Here is a 17,373-nt window from a genome sequence, read left to right on the forward strand (position 1 = left end):
TGCAGAGGGAGGGAGGAGAGGAGGATGCGAGTGCATGTACAGATGATGGACTGTGGGAGAGGACAGAGGGTGGAAGTAAGGGAGTATAGATGATGTAGGAGAGGGGATAGAAGATGGAGTTATGTAGGCGAAGATGGAGGGAATATGATGGTGTGGAGAAGGTAGATGGGGAAACGAAATGAGGGAAGCGATAGATGGTGAAACGAGAGAAAGCGGGCATGTTATGGTGGGAGGACGGGATGGACGGACGGGTGATTGAGGGAAGGGAGAGTGAGATCTCAGCATGCATGGGCAGTGATTAGTTAATTATTGTGCTGATTTGTGAATGATCACACACTGCCCTCTGCTGGCAGATAGTGAGTTGAGTTGGTGGAATTGAGCATGGAGAAATGTGTCATTGTGTGAATTTTGTAGCACATGACTAGTCGTCAGGAAATGGGTGGACTGACTCTCTCCCTCTCTCTCTTTCTCTCTCTCTCTCTCCCTCCCTCTCTCTCTCTCTCTCTCTCTCTAGCCCAGTGACTTCTCCGTGTCTCTGAAGGCTCCAGGGAAGAACAAGCACTTTAAGGTGCAGCATTCCGAGGGATCCTACTGTATCGGCCAGCGCAGGTTCAGTTCCATCGATGAACTGGTGGAGCACTACAAGAAAGCCCCCATCTTCACCAGCGAACACGGAGACAAGCTGTACCTGGTCAAACCGCTGCTGTGACACATACACTAACACTCATGGACACACACACACACACACTAACACTCATGGACACACACACACAAATACAGATGCACATAAAGACGCATACACACACATACAAACATCTCAGCCTTAGCTTTGTCCCTCTGACTACAGACAGGGGGGCTCGCATACTACTACTATAACACACCCATACTGCACTCACACACACACACACCTGCGCTCCCTCGACTCAATGTCTTTTTGTTGCTCGGGCGCCCTCTAGTGGTGGGCAGTGGGACTAACTACACAGTAAAAGAGTAAACCTCAGTGAAGACGTGTACTTAACTCTATTCTCTAACACATACACATCTCCCATGAACGAACGAACACATACACCCCCCCACACACACAGACACACACTCACTATGACATACACACACAAAGGACAGTGTGCTGAAGAGATGAAAGAGGATGTTGAACTCTTGGGGATCTTATTGTGTGTTTTAGCCCAGTCAGGAGGCTGGCCTTTTCTGTTTCTGTTTAGTTCTGTTCTGTTGTATAAGATGTCTGATTGCCTGTCTGGAACTGTCATTTTTATCTTATTTAAGACCCTCTCCAGAGGTTCCGATCATTGATAAAGAAAATAATGACTTCACTAAGTGATCATTGTAAAAACACTCTTCTGCCTTCTCTTCTTTCTCCTGATCTTCTATTCTTGGCCTCTGCCATTTTTATCATTCTCTGACCTTGAGTCACCCTCCTCTTTCTCTACTACTTCCTCCTCCTCTTTTGTGTCTCATACTCTGAGAATGTCTTACCTCTCTCTGGTTCCACTCATCCAGTATTGATCCATAGTGAAGTGTGTGTGTGTGTGTGTGTGTGTGTGTATATGCGTCTGTCTATGTACGTGTGCGTGCGCATGCGCGTGTGTTTACAGGATGAGCTTCAGATGAACATATGGCTCTTTAGACCTTGCTATATGTATTGTAATGGGTCAGTAGTGGGAGGGAGTGATGGATGGATGGATGGATGGAGGGAGTGATGGATGGATGGAAGGAGGGAGCAGTGGGGAGAAGGAGGAAACTTCTAATGCCCAGCGGAGAGCTTGAATGTCCGTCAATGTACAACCAAATGTGCCACCCACACTACCTGTAATGCTATTCTGTCGGTTCTAGTTCTACATCCCACTGACAGAAGCGCAATAATATAATGTCCAGGTCTACGACACCTGCTTATTGCCATTCTGTCACGTTCAGCTCTACGCCCCAATTACTGTACTGCTACTCCCTGGCTCTAGGACTGTATTCACCTTCTACAGGTTCTCTGCTGTTCTATTCTCAAAGTAACGTTTCTATGTAGCCGATCGGGGGCACTAATTCAAGAGTAATAAGAAACTGGTATGGTTTTGTTTGTTTTTATTTACTTTTGCTACAGTACGGTTCATCTGTTTACCAATGAGAGTGTTGATCATGGGGTTCTCAGCTTTTATAAGATATATGATATATCTGAATGTTATTGAGCATTGTTATTTAATTCTTGTTTCCACTGTATGTATATATTCAGAATAACATGAGGTGCATATATGAATCGTTTCGATCCAACTTATGGTACTGTACCGCTGACGATGTGGTGAGGATTCAAATACTTTTGTTCAATAAAAGTTTTTTGCAGATTAACTAAAATCTTGGGCTGTGACAGTGTCTCTTTGTCTCGGATGCTGTTGTACTGCGATACAATAGGTCATCACTCTGCCAGTAGTTATCACTATCAAAGTAGCAAACAGACATTTTAAAAGTAGTCTGGTGAATGTCTCAGGGCAGCTCAGATGAGGGAAGGTCTCTCTGTCATTGATTATTGTTATCAGCCACATGTCTGGTGACACACGTCTGTTGACAGGCACAGCTTATCACATGGATTTTGCAGAATTGACTTGCTTGCCTCTGTGTAATCAGTAATGGCTAATATCTTTCTCCCAGACTCGTTCTCACAAAGGGCAGTCGAGAAAAATGCTGCAGACAGTTTTGACAACATGAAACATTGTTTACCCATCATGTTTGACTCACAACTAATCTCAAGTGAATGTCAGCTTTGTCAATCAAAAACATGCAGTGAAACTACCACCTTCTGACAGCAATGTGTGATGGGTGGAAAACAGTTTATCTTACTTATGGCCAAGTGAGTCCACACTCCCAAGAGAGAGCAGTCGGGAAGGGGAGAGGGTAGGGGAGGATGGGAGTAGGTCAGGAGGATAGGAGAGGGTAGAGAGGATGGGAGAGGGTAGGGGTAGAGGGTAGACAGGATGGGAGAGGGTAGGGGTAGAGGGTAGAGAGGATGGGAGAGGGTAGGGGTAGCAAGTGGAGGATGGGAGAGGGTAGATAGGAGAGGGTAGGGGTAGACAGGATGGGAGAGGGGAGAGGGTAGGGGTAGAGGGTAGACAGGATGGGAGAGGGTAGGGGTAGAGGGTAGACAGGATGGGAGAGGGTAGATAGGAGAGGGTAGACAGGATGGGAGAGGGTAGATAGGAGAGGGTAGGGGTAGAGGGTAGACAGGATGGGAGAGGGTAGATAGGAGAGGGTAGGGGTAGAGGGTAGACAGGATGGGAGAGGGTAGGGGTAGAGGGTAGACAGGATGGGAGAGGGTAGAATAGAGGGTAGGGGACAAGGGAAAGGGTGGTGGTAGAAGATAGGGTTGACAGGGGAGGATGGGAGAGAGCAGCCATGGGCCCGTTCTCAATTATAAGATGCTTGATTCCTCTGTCCTCTCCTCGCTTCTTCCCAAAAAGCTATGGGGGAGAATATCTAAAAGGAGGAATTCTACTCCAATGCATTTTGAGTAGGATGCGAGTAGAGGACAAAGGAGAGGACGCGAGGAATCGAGTTTCTAACAATTGAGAAAGGGCCCATGGTACTGTATGAGAGCGGTAGAGAGGATGTGGGAATAAATAATGTTCCAAACCCCAGAACGGCCAGCAGATGGCGCTGGACCTCTACTTAAGAGCGATACAGGGGGAACGTGCGTCCATAGTCAAAGCTCACATTTCTTCTCCACCACCTCAAGGTGACTAGTAACCAATAAACAACATTACACAATAATACTTCTAAATAAATTAACACATTTAAATGTACAGGTTTTTAAGAGAGATTGAAAAGAAGAATTTGCCAGATTCCATGTTCGCTATGTCTTCAGGCCCTTCCAAAGTCTAGGGGCCCTAATCGCAAAAGCCTGGTCACCTTTCAGTCTTCAGTCTAGACGTTGGATCAGTCAGTAGAGCCTGAAAAACGAAGGCTGCGTGAAAATCGAAGGCTGCGCTTCTGTTCATACTGTATGAGAAACGTCTGCAATGTATAATAGGGCTAAACCGCGTCTTCTTAAAGCAGGTACGGCTGGACAAGCTTGTCTCGGAGCCCCGGACCATCAGCACCGGAGCCCCACAAGGCTGTGTGCTCTCTCCTCTACTCTTCTCCCTCTCCACCAACAGCTGCACCTCTAGCCACCCTTCTGTCAAACTCCTGAAGTTCGTGGATGACACAACCCTCATTGGATTAATCTCCAATGGTGATGAGGCCGCCTACAGAGAGGAAGTTGACAGCCTGGCTTCCTGGTGCAGCCAGAACTATTTGGAGCTGAACGCCCTAAAAACTGTAGAGATAGTAGTGGACTTCAGGAGAAGCCCAGCCCCAACCGCCCCCCTCATCATATGTGACTCCCCAGTTAACACTGTGGAGTCATTCAGATTCCTGGGGACAATAATTTCAAAGGACCTCAGGTGGGCGGAGAACATCACCTCCACCATCAAGAAGGCCCAGCAGAGGATGTTCTTCTTGCGGCAGCTGAAGAAATTCAACATGCCGCAGAAAGTGATGGTTGAGTTCTACACGGCCATCATTGAGTCCATCCTCAGCTCATCAATCACCGTCTGGTTCGCTGCCTCCACTGCCAAGGACAAAGGCAGACTGCAGTGGATCATTCGGTCAGCCGAGAAGATCTACTGGAAGCCAGTGTTACGAAGCTAAAATTGTGTGACTTCTCTTCCATCTGGCTAAAAGCCTCACAGCTGTGTTCTGCCCTAGCTGCAGACGAGAGAGAGAGAGAGAGAGCCTTTTGAACTGAGGTGAGACAGAACATAGACATAATTGAAAGTCTCTGACACACTTCTCACTAACCAATTACTGATAAGTGATTACCAATTACTTCTCTCTGAACAAGCTGAAGTGTATTCATTGGGAAATGGGTCTAGTGCAGTCCACCAAGTCTGCTTTTAAAATGTCTTCCTCCTTGCCCTAAAACCATCATGCCATTGTGAGTGCGGGTGTCAGTGAGAGTGCAGCACTCATGTCGTCTTCACACCTCGCTGTGTCTTAGTCTTCACACCTCTGATGGGAAAGCTTTTAACCCCTATTTCTTATACACACACACACAGACACACACACACAAACACACACAGAGCATCTCTCTGTCTGTCTGGACTCTCTGTCTCTCTCATGCTTGCTCACGTTTTCTCTGGGTCTCTGTCTCTCTCTCTGTCTCACTCTCTCTGGCTCTCTCACTCTCACTCTCTCTCTTTCTCTCTCTCTCTCTCTTTCTCTCTCACTCTCTTTATCTCTCTCTCTCACACACACATTCACTCTCTTTCTCACACTCTCTCTCTCACTCTCTCTCTCTCTTTCTCTCTCTCTCACTCTCTTTATCTCTCTCTCTCACACACACATTCACTCTCTTTCTCACACTCTCTCTCTCTCACTCTCTCTTTCTCTCTCTCTCACTCTCTTTATCTCTCTCTCACACACGCACACATTCACTCTCTTTCTCACTCTCTCACTCTCTCTCTCTCTTTCTCTCTCACACTCTGCCATAAACACCCACCTTTGTTCACTGATCGTGATTTCTGTGAATACAAAACGATGGAGTATGTGACAGGGAATACAGTCAACATGAAGGATTCTACCATTTTATGCCTTCCATACAGCAGACGACAGAGTGTCTGAGCCAGCCCCAACTAAGACAGTGCCATGAACAGTCATCTGGCACACGGAGAAGAGAGATGGCAGGAGATATACTCTCTTCTCACTGACATCCTGTGCCAGTCTCTATGCCCAGTCTCACAAAGAATCTGTGGTCTCTCTCTCTCTCTCTCTCTCTCTCTGGACCCCACTAAGTCAATACTTGAATGGATAAATCTGTCGCCTACTGTTGCAGCTTTCTGCCACTTCCCTGTCTGGATGCACAGTGTGAAGACTGGCTGGTGCTTGTGTATCACTTCAGTCTGGACTCTCTCCTCTTCTACTTCTCTCTCTCTCTTTCTCTCTCTCTCTGACCCTTCTCTCTCTCCTCTCATTCTGTTCTGTCTTTCTCTACCTGACTGTCTCTCTATCTATCTGTCTCTGTACCTGTCTGTCTCTCTCTCTCCTTCAACATTCCCAATCCCCTACTCTTTACCACGTACTCTCATCCATCCTACTCTATGCACTGATCCATGATTCTGAGACAGCAAAAAGACTAAACTGACTGAAAGAAATACATGAACACATCTCACTGAAAGAAACAAAGAAACGCTCTGACTGCAGCTGTACTGAAGGTGTGAAAGGTAGGGAAGATACAGTGACGTGGATTGAGGTGGAGGTCAGACATACAGAGGGAGACTGTGAAAAACAAACATGTCTGCCTTCCTCCTTCCCCTCCTCCTCCTCCTCCTCCTCCTCCTCACCTGGAGAGGTCTAGAAATCCCAGAGCAGTCGGACAGAGCAGGACAGGGACCGATCAACGGGTACAGAGACAACACAAAGTCGCTCTGGAGACTCGAGTTGAGGTAGGGAATACTGCTTTGATGGGAGATCAAACTGGTTCTATTAAAGGTATTTCATTACTATTGGTGGAGAATGGAGGTTTGACAGAAGGTGTTTCTTTATATTATCAATACATATTATGATACTTGATTGGAAAAAAACAGACATATGTGTATATGGACCACAGCTGAGGTAGGAATATATGTTATTATCATTACAAATACGGGTTAGGGTTATCTGGCACTGCATACAGGACAACTCAAGCCTCCTACACACAGACTGCTGCATGCGGTTGCATTCCAGCGGAAGTCCCACTGCTTTTCAATGCGGACCTGTGTGAACGACGCAACACTTCCTAAACGCTGCGTGCCACACGCCTCACACGTTCAATTTCTCCAACTTGTGTGTTGAAATGCTGTGCAGCGCTTTTTGGTCAGCCTCTCAACAATGTTGGCTTATGTATTCAAACTCTGTTTGAGACTTTTAGATGTAGCCAGGCAATTGTTTGAATGATGAAATGCAAACCGCCCAGATGGAACTCTCTATACCGTGCGAGCAGGGTGTAAAACAATACAGCATGACTGCAGTGTTGACGCAGTCTGTGTGTTGGAGGCATACGGGTATCATTATTCATAGATATACTTTGGCACTACAGAATGTGTCTGCATGATGTATTCTGGTTCCCCTGTGTTCTAGAAGCCATTGTGAAAGTATGTGTCGTCTGTGTGTCTCTGTGTTGATCTGCTCCGTCCTGCTGGCCTCACTCTTCCTCACACTGACAGGTACAGTGAGAATGCCTGTTTGAAGGCTCAGGATCACAGCTATGTGTGTGTGCGTGTGTGTGTGTGTGTGTGTGTGTTCCAGATAAGAATAGTTAGTATGCCTGTGGAATACTCAGTATCACAGCTACGGGATTGGTAGATCAGGCGAGGCTGGTGGAGGTGGAAATCAGAGGACGGACTCATTATAATGCATGGAATGGCATTAAGAATGGCATCAAACACGTGTATGGAATGGAAAGAGGAGTGGTATCAAACACGTGTATGGAATGGAAAGAGGAATGGTATCAAACACGTGTATGGAATGGAAAGAGGAGTGGTATCAAACACGTGTATGGAATGGAATGAGGAATGGTTTCAAACATGTGTTGAGCCCGTTCTCCGATTTCTACCTCCACCAACCAAGTGGATGTTGGCAAGTGGATGTTGAAGATAGAAATAGAAAATGAAATAGAAGGCTTGGTGCAAGTATTGGTCTCTTTTAGTTGAAAAATAACTTTCTCTCACCTTCTGATTTTGTCTGTTTATCATCACTCTCCAAACCTAGGAGCAGAGGAGACTCATTCTGCTACAGAGGAGCAAGGCAAAGGTGAGACCAGAATTAATGAGAGAAGGCAAGAAGGTTATTCTGATTGGTCCAAAACACAGTACAGTCCCTTCTCCCCTGATTGGCTAGGAGGTTGGGCTAACCCTTAATGGCTGGCCACTTGTTCTAAACCCGGCCTCTCTATCTAGTCACTCTCTTTAGATTACAGTTGCTTATTCTGGTGCTGCTCGGGCAATTTAACATTTTGATTGAGGACCTCATTGTTGAAAAATGTGATTGTGTTTTATAATGTTGACATTTTGGTTGTAAATTGTGTGTATGCAGGGCTTCCTTGTAAAAAAAGACCTTGGTCTCAATGAGACTTCCTGACAAAATAAATATTCTAGGATTTAGGACTATGTATGTTGTGTTGGAATGTTTTACATCGTAAACTCCAGAGACTGCACAATGAATTTCCCAACTGGAGCGACATAGAAATGGACTTGATTGATTTGTGATAAATGTGATGGGTTGTCAGACGGCGCTGAAGGCGAGGCCAGGGAGAAACGGAGCATTCCCTACTGGAACTTATGGTCGTCAGACTTCGTTGGCTGGCTGCAAGAGCTGCAGGCCCAGGCCAGTTACGACCGACTTGATGACCTGGCCAGAACCTTCTGGGCCCACTTCCCCATCGCCACAGAACTGGGCTACGACACACCGGACTCGGACCCAGAGTCAGAGGAGTGAGAGGGAGGTCAAAGTGAGGGACAGATGGGTACTGGGGTCAGGGGAGTGGGGTCGGAGGAGGGGGAGTGGTGTGACAGAATCTTGGGGAAAGTTGTTTCACCATAACCCTCTCAGTATTGTCTGCCTGTTCAATCCATAAAACTGTAGCCTGCACAGAGCAGGTTGTATTGTATTGAATGTTACATTTGGTTTGACTACACTTGATCATACAGGTATCTTGGGGATTCTGAACTGAGGCTGGTGACTTATTACATTTATTTATATTTTGTCTCTAATCAAGAAGGTTTCATTTGGCTCTACTCCTAGAGTAGCACCTACAGGTCCCCCTGGGGCACAAGAGTGACCACACAGGGTCCTATCAACCACCACACACAGTCCTACCGGGGCGCCAGCCAGGGATGGAGGGATGGAGAGTAATAAAATCCTGAAACAATCTTATTTGATGCTTTGATTGATCTTGTTACCAAGTTTATTCGGGATGTTGCTGTGCAATCTAGGTCTCCAAGTTGTTTTTCTCGATTTTCATGCAGTCCTACATTTGTCACTACATCAGATCTCACTGTCTGATGTTGGAGTGGCTTTGATCTGAAGTCTGATTTCACAGTTGGGACAGAGTTGGACAGAGAGTAAATGGTTTGTGGAGGAGAGGGCTGACGACGGAGAAACGGCTGCTGCTCTTCTGCTCCAGGAAACATCTGAAGATTGGGTGGAACTGAGGTGGAAATATGAAATAGAAACATCTGTCTGTGCCGTGACCCTCATGTCCTCACTTGACTTGCAGAGTCACAGTGAGGGAGGGTGGGGAGGGGACAGTGGTCGGGCCAGGGAGTTGGACAGGGGAGGCTGGTGGAGGTAGAAATCGGAGGACGGGCTCATTGTTAAATGGGCAGGGGGGTTAGGGATGGGTGGATGGGTAGAGGGAATTAGAGAGATCAGGTCAGTGATCATTTCAAGGAAGGGAGGTCAAAGGAGGATGGTTGTGACTGTTATTTAGAGGTAACAGGAATTGTCATATGATAGTTCTGACTCAAAATACCCCAGCTGAGGGAACAGGGTCCTACTCTGTGACTTATAATATATTATTATTTTTATTGTTTATTATTATTGTATATTATTATTATTATTATTATTATTATTATTATTATTATTATTATTATTATTATTATTATTATATTAATTATTGTCTTTCTGACCTTCCTATGATCCCATCACCCTGGTTCAAACACTGATACACATACAGAAGGGTAACTGATCTTATGAGAGGCAGATTACCCACAACCCTATTGTCATATCCTGTTACGTACGCTATAAACTATTTTTCCACAAATGCAGAGGATTGCAGGGTTCACAACACCGAATCTCATCTAAAAACAAATAATTAATATATTTGTTTTTATAGGGTCTCTGATTTGCATAGGAATCAATTACACACTGTGTGGATTAGGATGTCACTACCAAATTTCATAATTTTCTCTTGATCCTGACAAACTCCCCAGTCCCTGCTGGTGACAAACATACCCATAACTTTATGCAGCTACCACTATTCTTCATACGAGAGATGGTGCGGAAACTGCATTGCACATGCTGGATTTGCACCAAACGTAATGCTTTGTAGTAAAACCAACACTTTCTTTGCTGTATCACTTGAATTCATTGTTGCAAACACAATTATGGATATGAGATTATTTTCCATTAAGGGATTCTTTTTGTGACTGAGACAATGTGTTCCCATCGACTGTGCTTTTTCCTCTCCACCATTCAACTTCGTAGATTTTTGTAAGTCTCCCCAGACCTCAGGGTCGCATTCCTGAGCAGTTTCGTTCCTTTCCATTTGCTCAGTTTGTAATGACAACCTGATCCACACAGTGTGTAATTGATTCCTATGCAAATCAGAGACCCTATAAAAACAAATAAACTATTATCCTTGCATTAAGATGGACTCAATTCAACTTATTGAGTGATTTGTTGATGATACTTTTGCATTTTAGCTCATTTTAAGAGTGTCATAGCAAAGGGTCTGAATACCTATGTACATTATGTCCATGTACATTGAGTCTATAACACAAACAAATGTGGAAAAAGTGAAGGGGTCTGAATACTTTCCGAAGACACTGTATGTGCCTGGCAAATCACACGCTCTGCTAGTGCTGTTAGTAAAAGGTAGGATTTCAGCCCAATCCCTCAGAGAATACCCGATGCTTTGAGCTGAGGAATAAGAAAAAGCGAGCACAGCAGGAGGAATGCAGAGAAGATCTATAAACACACACAGCGCTCACTCATGCACTTAGCATGCCTCCACATAGAGGACTTAGCATGCCTCCACATAGAGGACTTAGCATGCCTCCACATAGAGGACTTAGCATGCCTCCACTGGGGCCATTCAAGCAGCGCTGTCCCAGTTAATTAGAATCAATTCAATATGATTTCCACTGCCATCCCGAGACATCTCTGGTGCCTGCGGAAACACTACAGGGGAGCTGTTATGAAAGGGACTGGTAGCCTTTGAAAAGGTGCAGGAGGTGTGTGGTCCTTAGACAGGCTGATGTTGTGTGACTGTGGTAGGTTTACATCCCTCCAGAGGCGTGTTAAAAAGACGGAAAGAGAGGGGGGGAGAGTGTCGTTTTCTCTCACTCTCTCTCTCGTTTATCCCTGTCTCATACAACCTTGGCAAGACAGAGAGCTCATTTTTGCATCGCCACAATACCCTAACCGCTGCCCCCCCCCCCCCCCCCCCCCCACACACACACACACACACACACACACACACTGTGGGACTGACCTCATTGTACCTTAGAGACGTTGGTGAAGTGAGAAGATATGAATGAAGGAAGTTGTATGAAAGGTGGAAGTGGATGGCTCTATTCTAGTTGGATGTGTGTGTGTGTGTGTGTGTGTGTGTGTGTGTGTGTGTGTGTGTGTGTGTGTGTGTGTGTCTAAAGAAGAAAGACAGATGGGATGCAACAGGAGGGGAAGAGGGGGCCCTGAGGGTACAGAGAACTTACAGCAACAGAAGCCGTAAAGAACTAGGTTATGCAATACTTTGCCTCTGCCTCTCTCTTTCTTATAGATTTCTTCAACATTGAACCATTATACTATTGAGAGAGAGAGAGAGAGAGAGAGAGAGAAAGAGATCCTCAGTCCTCTTAAACATTACCATGTGGGGAATACTTTATAAAGAGATCCTATGGGGGATCTAGTTCTTAAAAATACTGATTTTGTTTTAATCAAATCTGATGCCGCTTTTAGTAGGGGTTGTTAGTGTGTTTGAAATGATGTCAAATTCATTTTAAGAGGTTTAACAGGTTTGCCACCATGGCCATGTTCTTGTGTGTTGGAAACCATTCCTCAGCATCTTTATGAAGGAAAAAACTTGCACTCACACTAGAAATACTCATCAAATATTTATTGCATTTGCAGCAGAGGTCAAGATAGATGCGTTTCGGTGTTTGCCTTCCTCAGCGTTTGTGAAGTTATTGTTGAATTATTCAAGGCAGTAGAGCTTCAGAAAAGGATATTTTGAAGTTTGCATAATAGTAAAACTTGTGTAGACACATGTTATGAAAGTGAAAGTCCACATGGTTGAGTTATCTGTTACTATTGGTTAGATATAAAGAGACAATCATGTATTCATCTTTAGATCAATTGTTTTGATTAAATGTATGTATTTCAATGTTCAGGGTGACATGGTTTCATTTATAGTTTTGAAAAGCTTTTGAAAAGTTTTATAGCTTTTGTCAACTGTTTCAATAATCCACATAATTGTTCCAAAAATTATTTGAAGTGACTGAGAAAAAAAGTACTGTTGTAGAAATACCTTTTCTCCTCCCTCTCTCTTTCCATTCACTGTTGCTCCTGTACTTATTGGAGATGGAAAAGTACCTCCAGGCACACATGAACATTCACTTAAGAGCAAAAGCACACAGCTGCAGACAGGGCTGTTTATGTGGGCCAGGTTTGGGAGGTAAACGACATTCCGCCATCGTGGGCCAGTTTCCACTCGGAACGTTTGGCTCAACATCCCAAACCCCCCCCCCTCTGTATCTGTGTGGTGTGTTTCGCCTTTAAACAGGTCGGAGTGAGAGGACGACGGGTACACCATGGCTTCTCAACGGCTGTATCTGAGGCTTTTGGGGATCACCACACTGCTGGCACTCTTGGCCCTCACAGGTGAGCACAACTCTCTCTCTCTCTCTCTCTCTCTCTCTCTCTCTCTCTCTCTCTCTCTCTCTCTCTCTCTCTCTCTCTCTCTCTGTCTGTCTGTCTGTCTGTCTGTCTGTCTGTCTGTCTGTCTGTCTGTCTGTCTGTCTGTCTGTCTGTCTGTCTGTCTGTCTGTCTGTCTGTGTCTGTGTGTTTGTCTGTGAGATCTCTCTCCTGCTCAGAATTCACCTACAGTATCAGTACAGACATAGTCAAGACGACCTGCTGAAGTTCAAACCGAGCATCAGAATGGGGAAGAAAGGTGATTTAAGTGCCTTTGAACGTGGCATGGTTGTTGGTGCCAGACGGGCTGGTCTGAGTATTTCAGAAACTGCTGATCTACTGGGATTTTCACACACAACCATCTCTAGGGTTTACAGAGAATGGTCCGAAAAAGAGAAAATATCCAGTGAGCGGCAGTTCTCTGGGCGAAAATGCCTTGTTGATGCCAGAGGTCAGAGGAGAATGGCCAGACTGGTTCGAGATGATAGAAAGGCAACAGTAACTCAAATAACCACTTGTTACAACCAAGGTATGCAGAAGACCATCTCTGAACACACAACACGTCGAACCTTGAAGCAGATGGGCTACAAAAGGGGGTCCAACCCAGTACTAGCAAGGTGTACCTAATAAAGTGGCCGGTGAGTGTATGTAGAGACCCTCTTAATGTGGAGGAAAACATTTTGGGGGGAACGATCAAGGGGAACCAGGTTAACAGAACCTCATGTGAAGCCCACTATACACTGTGAGAAGCATGGTGGTTTGGGTCAAACATGTGAGGACCCAAGGAGAGATGGGGCATGATGTGTTACTACAGTGAGAACCCTGAGGTTTGCATGGTGAAGATATGTTTGATGAAGTTCTATTGAGGGTGTAACCACAAGGGAGAAGATAAAGGGAGAAAATAGGGATGGAGAGAGGAGAAGAGAGAGAAACTGACTTCAAAAGAGGGAGATGTTGGTGATGGAATAAAGCACAGTTGTGTCACTGGAGACCAACCACCCATAGTCTTTCCATTCATTTGTCTCAGTGTGCAGGGCTCCCTGCAGCCTGGTGCTTCACCACGTGTTAATGAGCCGGGGAGACGTGGGGGAGGGTACAGGAGCGAGGGAGGAATAGATAGAGGCAGATCTTGAAGTGAAAAATCGGACTCATGGTGAAATGTGAATGTGAGGCGATGAGTGAAAGCAAATGTCCCCCGAGAACGAATCAATCTCAGTTGACTGGGTTGTGCTTGATCAGACCAGATGTGTCCTTTTCCCTCCTTGTCAGATGTATCCAGTGAGAACAGCCTGCACAAGATCCTGAAGAAAAGAGAAGGTAACATTCACAGGGATAAACTTTACAAAGACTTTCTACACTGTTTAATATACCCTTGATATTATACCTCCTAAACACACATCTCATGTCCACCTCCTCTACTTTCTCTGCCTCCCTCCAGTGGTGGGTGATAGTAGTGCTCCATCTAAATTTGCAGTGGCTGTCCCACCCTCCAAGGCCAAAGAGTTCCTGGCCAAGCTGCAGAGGCCCAAGAGGAACCTCTGGGACCGCAGCAGGCCTGACGTACAGCAGTGGATCATGCAGTTCATGTACATGGGCTTCGATGAGACGGTGAGCGCAGTGTTTGATACCATTCCATTCCATGCAGGACAATGATCCTGTCCTCCAATATCTGCCACCACCAGCCTCCCCTGGGTCTGAGAGTCACAGTGGCCGGTATGAGTAAACAGACCACAGGGTAAAACAGCCTTTGACGCAAAGTACTAAGATCAGCAGTGCTAAGCTAGCAGCCTACTGAAAGTGCTAAGATCTATCCAAAGCCCTAGGAGGGGGGGCCATAGGCAAAGGTTGTGGGATGGATGTAAGTCAACTACCAACAAAACACTACCAAGATGGTGGTGGGTTAAAATAAAAATACAAAGAATTATTCTTTGAGGGCTTTTCAGATGGACTTTAAACCGCAATCCTACAATACATAACCTACAGATGAATGTCTATAGGGGGTGAAGGGTGCATGAGAGGGAAAGCAAAAAGCCCTCATTTGCAGTCCTTGTCTGGCCAGATAAGAGCAGAGAACAAAAGAGCTGAGAGCAGATGGATGTCACAGCAGGAACCACAGAGAACGTCTCTCCAAAAGTGTTGATGATCTTGTTGTGAGTACCTCTAGGCCACAGATACTCACACATGCACGCACACACACTCTCTGGTCTGTGGTTCTGCTGGAGGCTGTTTTTAGTGGTGCAAAAAAGAGGAGGCAGGGAACAATAGACAGAAAAAGAGAGAGAGAGAAAAGTTTTCAGTTTTTGACAGTTGACAGTTCTGATTGGTCAAGTTTGTTGAATTGCTTTAATGGGCCCATGCGTGACATCCTGTGTACATGTCACTTCCTGTTGCATTCCCCTGCTGTTGACATTGACAGCCTTGGCATTTGAAACCCCGCTGGTTGTCCTTGCGTGCCAGCAGTGCTGTTCATGCCATCTCACCCACATCATCCACCACCCCTCTCCCTCCCCAACATCTGAGACTAACGGCTGCTGTGGTCGTGTTGTGTTCTCTCCCTCAGAGGCTGGAGGCTGACCTGGCCTTCTGGATGGACCACGCGCGGTCCAGAGATCAGGGTCATCAGCACCATTACGATGAGAACGCTCCCATTGGACCACGAGACAGAGGGTCGCACAGACACGGAGCCGACGTCAACTATGACTCCTACTAACTCCAGCTGTTCTCCTTCTATCCCTCCCCTCCCAGAAAGCCCCACAACCCAAAACACACACACACACACCTCCATCTGGTCCTCTCCTCTGTGTCGTCAAAGTGAGGCGATAGCCCAGATGTTGTCTGGTACTTGTAACCTGACTGTGCCTTTCTCTACCCATCTCCTTTCCCCCCCCATCACACTCACTCACTAACACACACCCACACTCTCTCTGGGAAGTGATCTCCCCCACACCTCTCTAGTTCAAGTCCCTCTCCCTATCGAAGCACAGCCTATGGTACTCTGCCCTGCTTGTATACCCAGCATGCCGCTCACCTGCCTAGAAAACCGAAGTATATCTAATTGCTCCTGCTGCATGTAAACTTCTCCCTTTCTTCTCTCTTTCATTGTGTGCTGGTATCTACACTCCCTGGTTGTGCAGGTATTACGTGTATTATTGTATTTTTTTTATTGTGGGATCACCAGAGGATCAGAGGAAATAAAGACAGGCTCAGTGCTAAGCCTCAGCCTAGTGTCGGGACTAACCAGCATAGCAACACACATATACACACACAAAAGAGGAGAGAGGTGAACAAATACTGGAAATATTTTTATTAAAATAACATTTTCACCTGAAATGGATTTCACTCAATATTACATTTACATTTCGACAGCAGAGCTTTCACAAAAGAGAATGAAATGGATGCTCCAAACCATGACAGACAGTCATGACGCAGAAACACTCTTGGATGATGTTTGTTTTTGTCCAGGCTAACAGCTCACTGCACCACAGACCTCCCTCCCTTCCTTTCAAGCCATGTTTTTAAAAAAAAAAAAAGAAAAAAAAGAAAAAAAAGAAAAAGAAAGCAATAGGAAAAGAAATGATGGCTTAATATTTAATCAGCATGGTCACTGTGAACGTGTCCCAAATGAAAGGTCCAGAAGGCTTCTCTTTGCGGAAGCTTCTGCTGTGTTGCCTCTGCGCTTCAGAGGGCTCACTGTTAAGCATGGAGGCAACAGAAAGCAAAACCATCTGCAAAAATGAGGTATTAAAGCATAATTTATGTTTCTATTTGAGAACGCTGGCTGTATTATTTATTTATTGGGTCAACCCTGGGCTATACAGCACCCAAAGACACTTTAATAAAAACTGAACTTTATTTAAGAATTGAGCACATCTTTTCCTTATTTTTTGATAAAGAAAGCAGTCACAAAACAATTAAGATAATAAAAACAGATCACGTCAACCGAACCAAACAATAAACACAAACTGCACAGTGCGACAGCAAATGCTTCTCTCAAGCCTGCACTTTTAAATAACAAAAGCATCTATTCACAAAAAAAAAAAAAAAAAAAAAAAAAAGTGCAGGCTGGGTCCGGCCTGTCTCATCACGTACTGTGATGCCAGTCCTCCGTGGTGTCATTCAGCCATGGCCGTTTGAAAAGTGCCAGGAGGGCAAAAGTCCTCTCAGCTTGTAGTTTTTGTTTTTTTTAAAAACACCAGCGCAACAACAGGAAATGTCTTTTTCTTCACAAACACTCCGGACTTTGGCTCCATCTCAAATGATGCCCTATTCACTACATAGTGCACTCGATGTAGTGTACAACGTAAAGAATAAGCGTGTCATTTACGATTTTGACCATTTGGAGAGGTCTTTGATGAGACCCATGTCCTCTAGTGTCCCAGCAGCCTTTGGGGCTGTGACCATGAGACTTTGGCCTCAGAAGGTCAGTTGTGTCTGGGCCGACCTTTCTTTATACGTGCTGCCTTGGGCTTGGGGATGTATTGGTTGTTAGCCTGGTGCTCCAGCTCTCTACTGAAGTACTGGATGGTTTTATTCAGACCCTCCTCCAAAGGCACCTGGTAGCAGAGGAACACAGAGACATATAAACAAACACATACATACAGGGATCACAATGTTTAAAACATACAGATACTGTACACACTGAATGTAAAGTACATGGGCATCCCA

The 17,373-nt window shown here is 45.4% G+C and overlaps 4 protein-coding genes across 5 annotated transcripts in view; 3 read left to right on the forward strand and 1 right to left on the reverse strand.

The window, feature by feature from the left end:
- nck2a (NCK adaptor protein 2a) overlaps nt 1–2,349 on the forward strand; it is a 31,293-nt gene extending 28,944 nt beyond the window's left edge. The window contains exon 4 of the mRNA XM_083681614.1: nt 515–2,349. Within this exon, the coding sequence (XP_083537740.1) occupies nt 515–709 (195 nt within the window). The 3' untranslated portion in view covers nt 710–2,349. The remainder of the gene's footprint in view (nt 1–514) is intronic.
- Nucleotides 2,350–7,168: 4,819 nt separating this feature from the next.
- On the forward strand, nt 7,169–8,508 carry LOC310813569 (otospiralin-like; the record flags this gene model as incomplete). The annotated part of the gene is made up of 3 exons (XM_083682629.1): nt 7,169–7,238; nt 7,783–7,824; nt 8,300–8,508. The coding sequence occupies 3 exons, from the start codon at nt 7,169–7,171 to the stop codon at nt 8,506–8,508; spliced, it is 321 nt and encodes a 106-aa protein (XP_083538755.1).
- A 4,081-nt stretch (nt 8,509–12,589) lies between these two features.
- Nucleotides 12,590–15,837, forward strand: ecrg4a (ECRG4 augurin precursor a). The gene is made up of 4 exons (XM_083682573.1): nt 12,590–12,675; nt 13,978–14,025; nt 14,147–14,316; nt 15,269–15,837. The coding sequence occupies exons 1-4, from the start codon at nt 12,606–12,608 to the stop codon at nt 15,416–15,418; spliced, it is 438 nt and encodes a 145-aa protein (XP_083538699.1). The 5' UTR covers nt 12,590–12,605; the 3' UTR covers nt 15,419–15,837.
- Nucleotides 15,838–16,230: 393 nt separating this feature from the next.
- uxs1 (UDP-glucuronate decarboxylase 1) overlaps nt 16,231–17,373 on the reverse strand; it is a 36,358-nt gene continuing 35,215 nt past the window's right edge. For both annotated transcript variants that reach the window (XM_083682299.1, XM_083682300.1), the window contains one exon: nt 16,231–17,261. In XM_083682299.1, coding sequence (XP_083538425.1) covers nt 17,130–17,261 — 132 coding nt within the window. In that variant the 3' untranslated portion in view covers nt 16,231–17,129. The remainder of the gene's footprint in view (nt 17,262–17,373) is intronic.

The sequence above is a fragment of the Argentina silus genome, assembly GCF_951799395.1.
Source record: "Argentina silus genome assembly, chromosome: 12".
Classification (NCBI taxonomy): Eukaryota; Metazoa; Chordata; class Actinopteri; order Argentiniformes; family Argentinidae; genus Argentina; species Argentina silus.

Bases quoted from the DNA above. Each gene is read 5' to 3' on its own strand.
- ecrg4a (XM_083682573.1), top strand. From the start codon at position 12,606: ATGGCTTCTCAACGGCTGTATCTGAGGCTTTTGGGGATCACCACACTG. The intron at 14,026-14,146 runs GTAACATTCACA...GCCTCCCTCCAG, and splicing joins GATCCTGAAGAAAAGAGAAG to TGGTGGGTGATAGTAGTGCT. The intron at 14,317-15,268 runs GTGAGCGCAGTG...TCTCTCCCTCAG, and splicing joins ACATGGGCTTCGATGAGACG to AGGCTGGAGGCTGACCTGGC.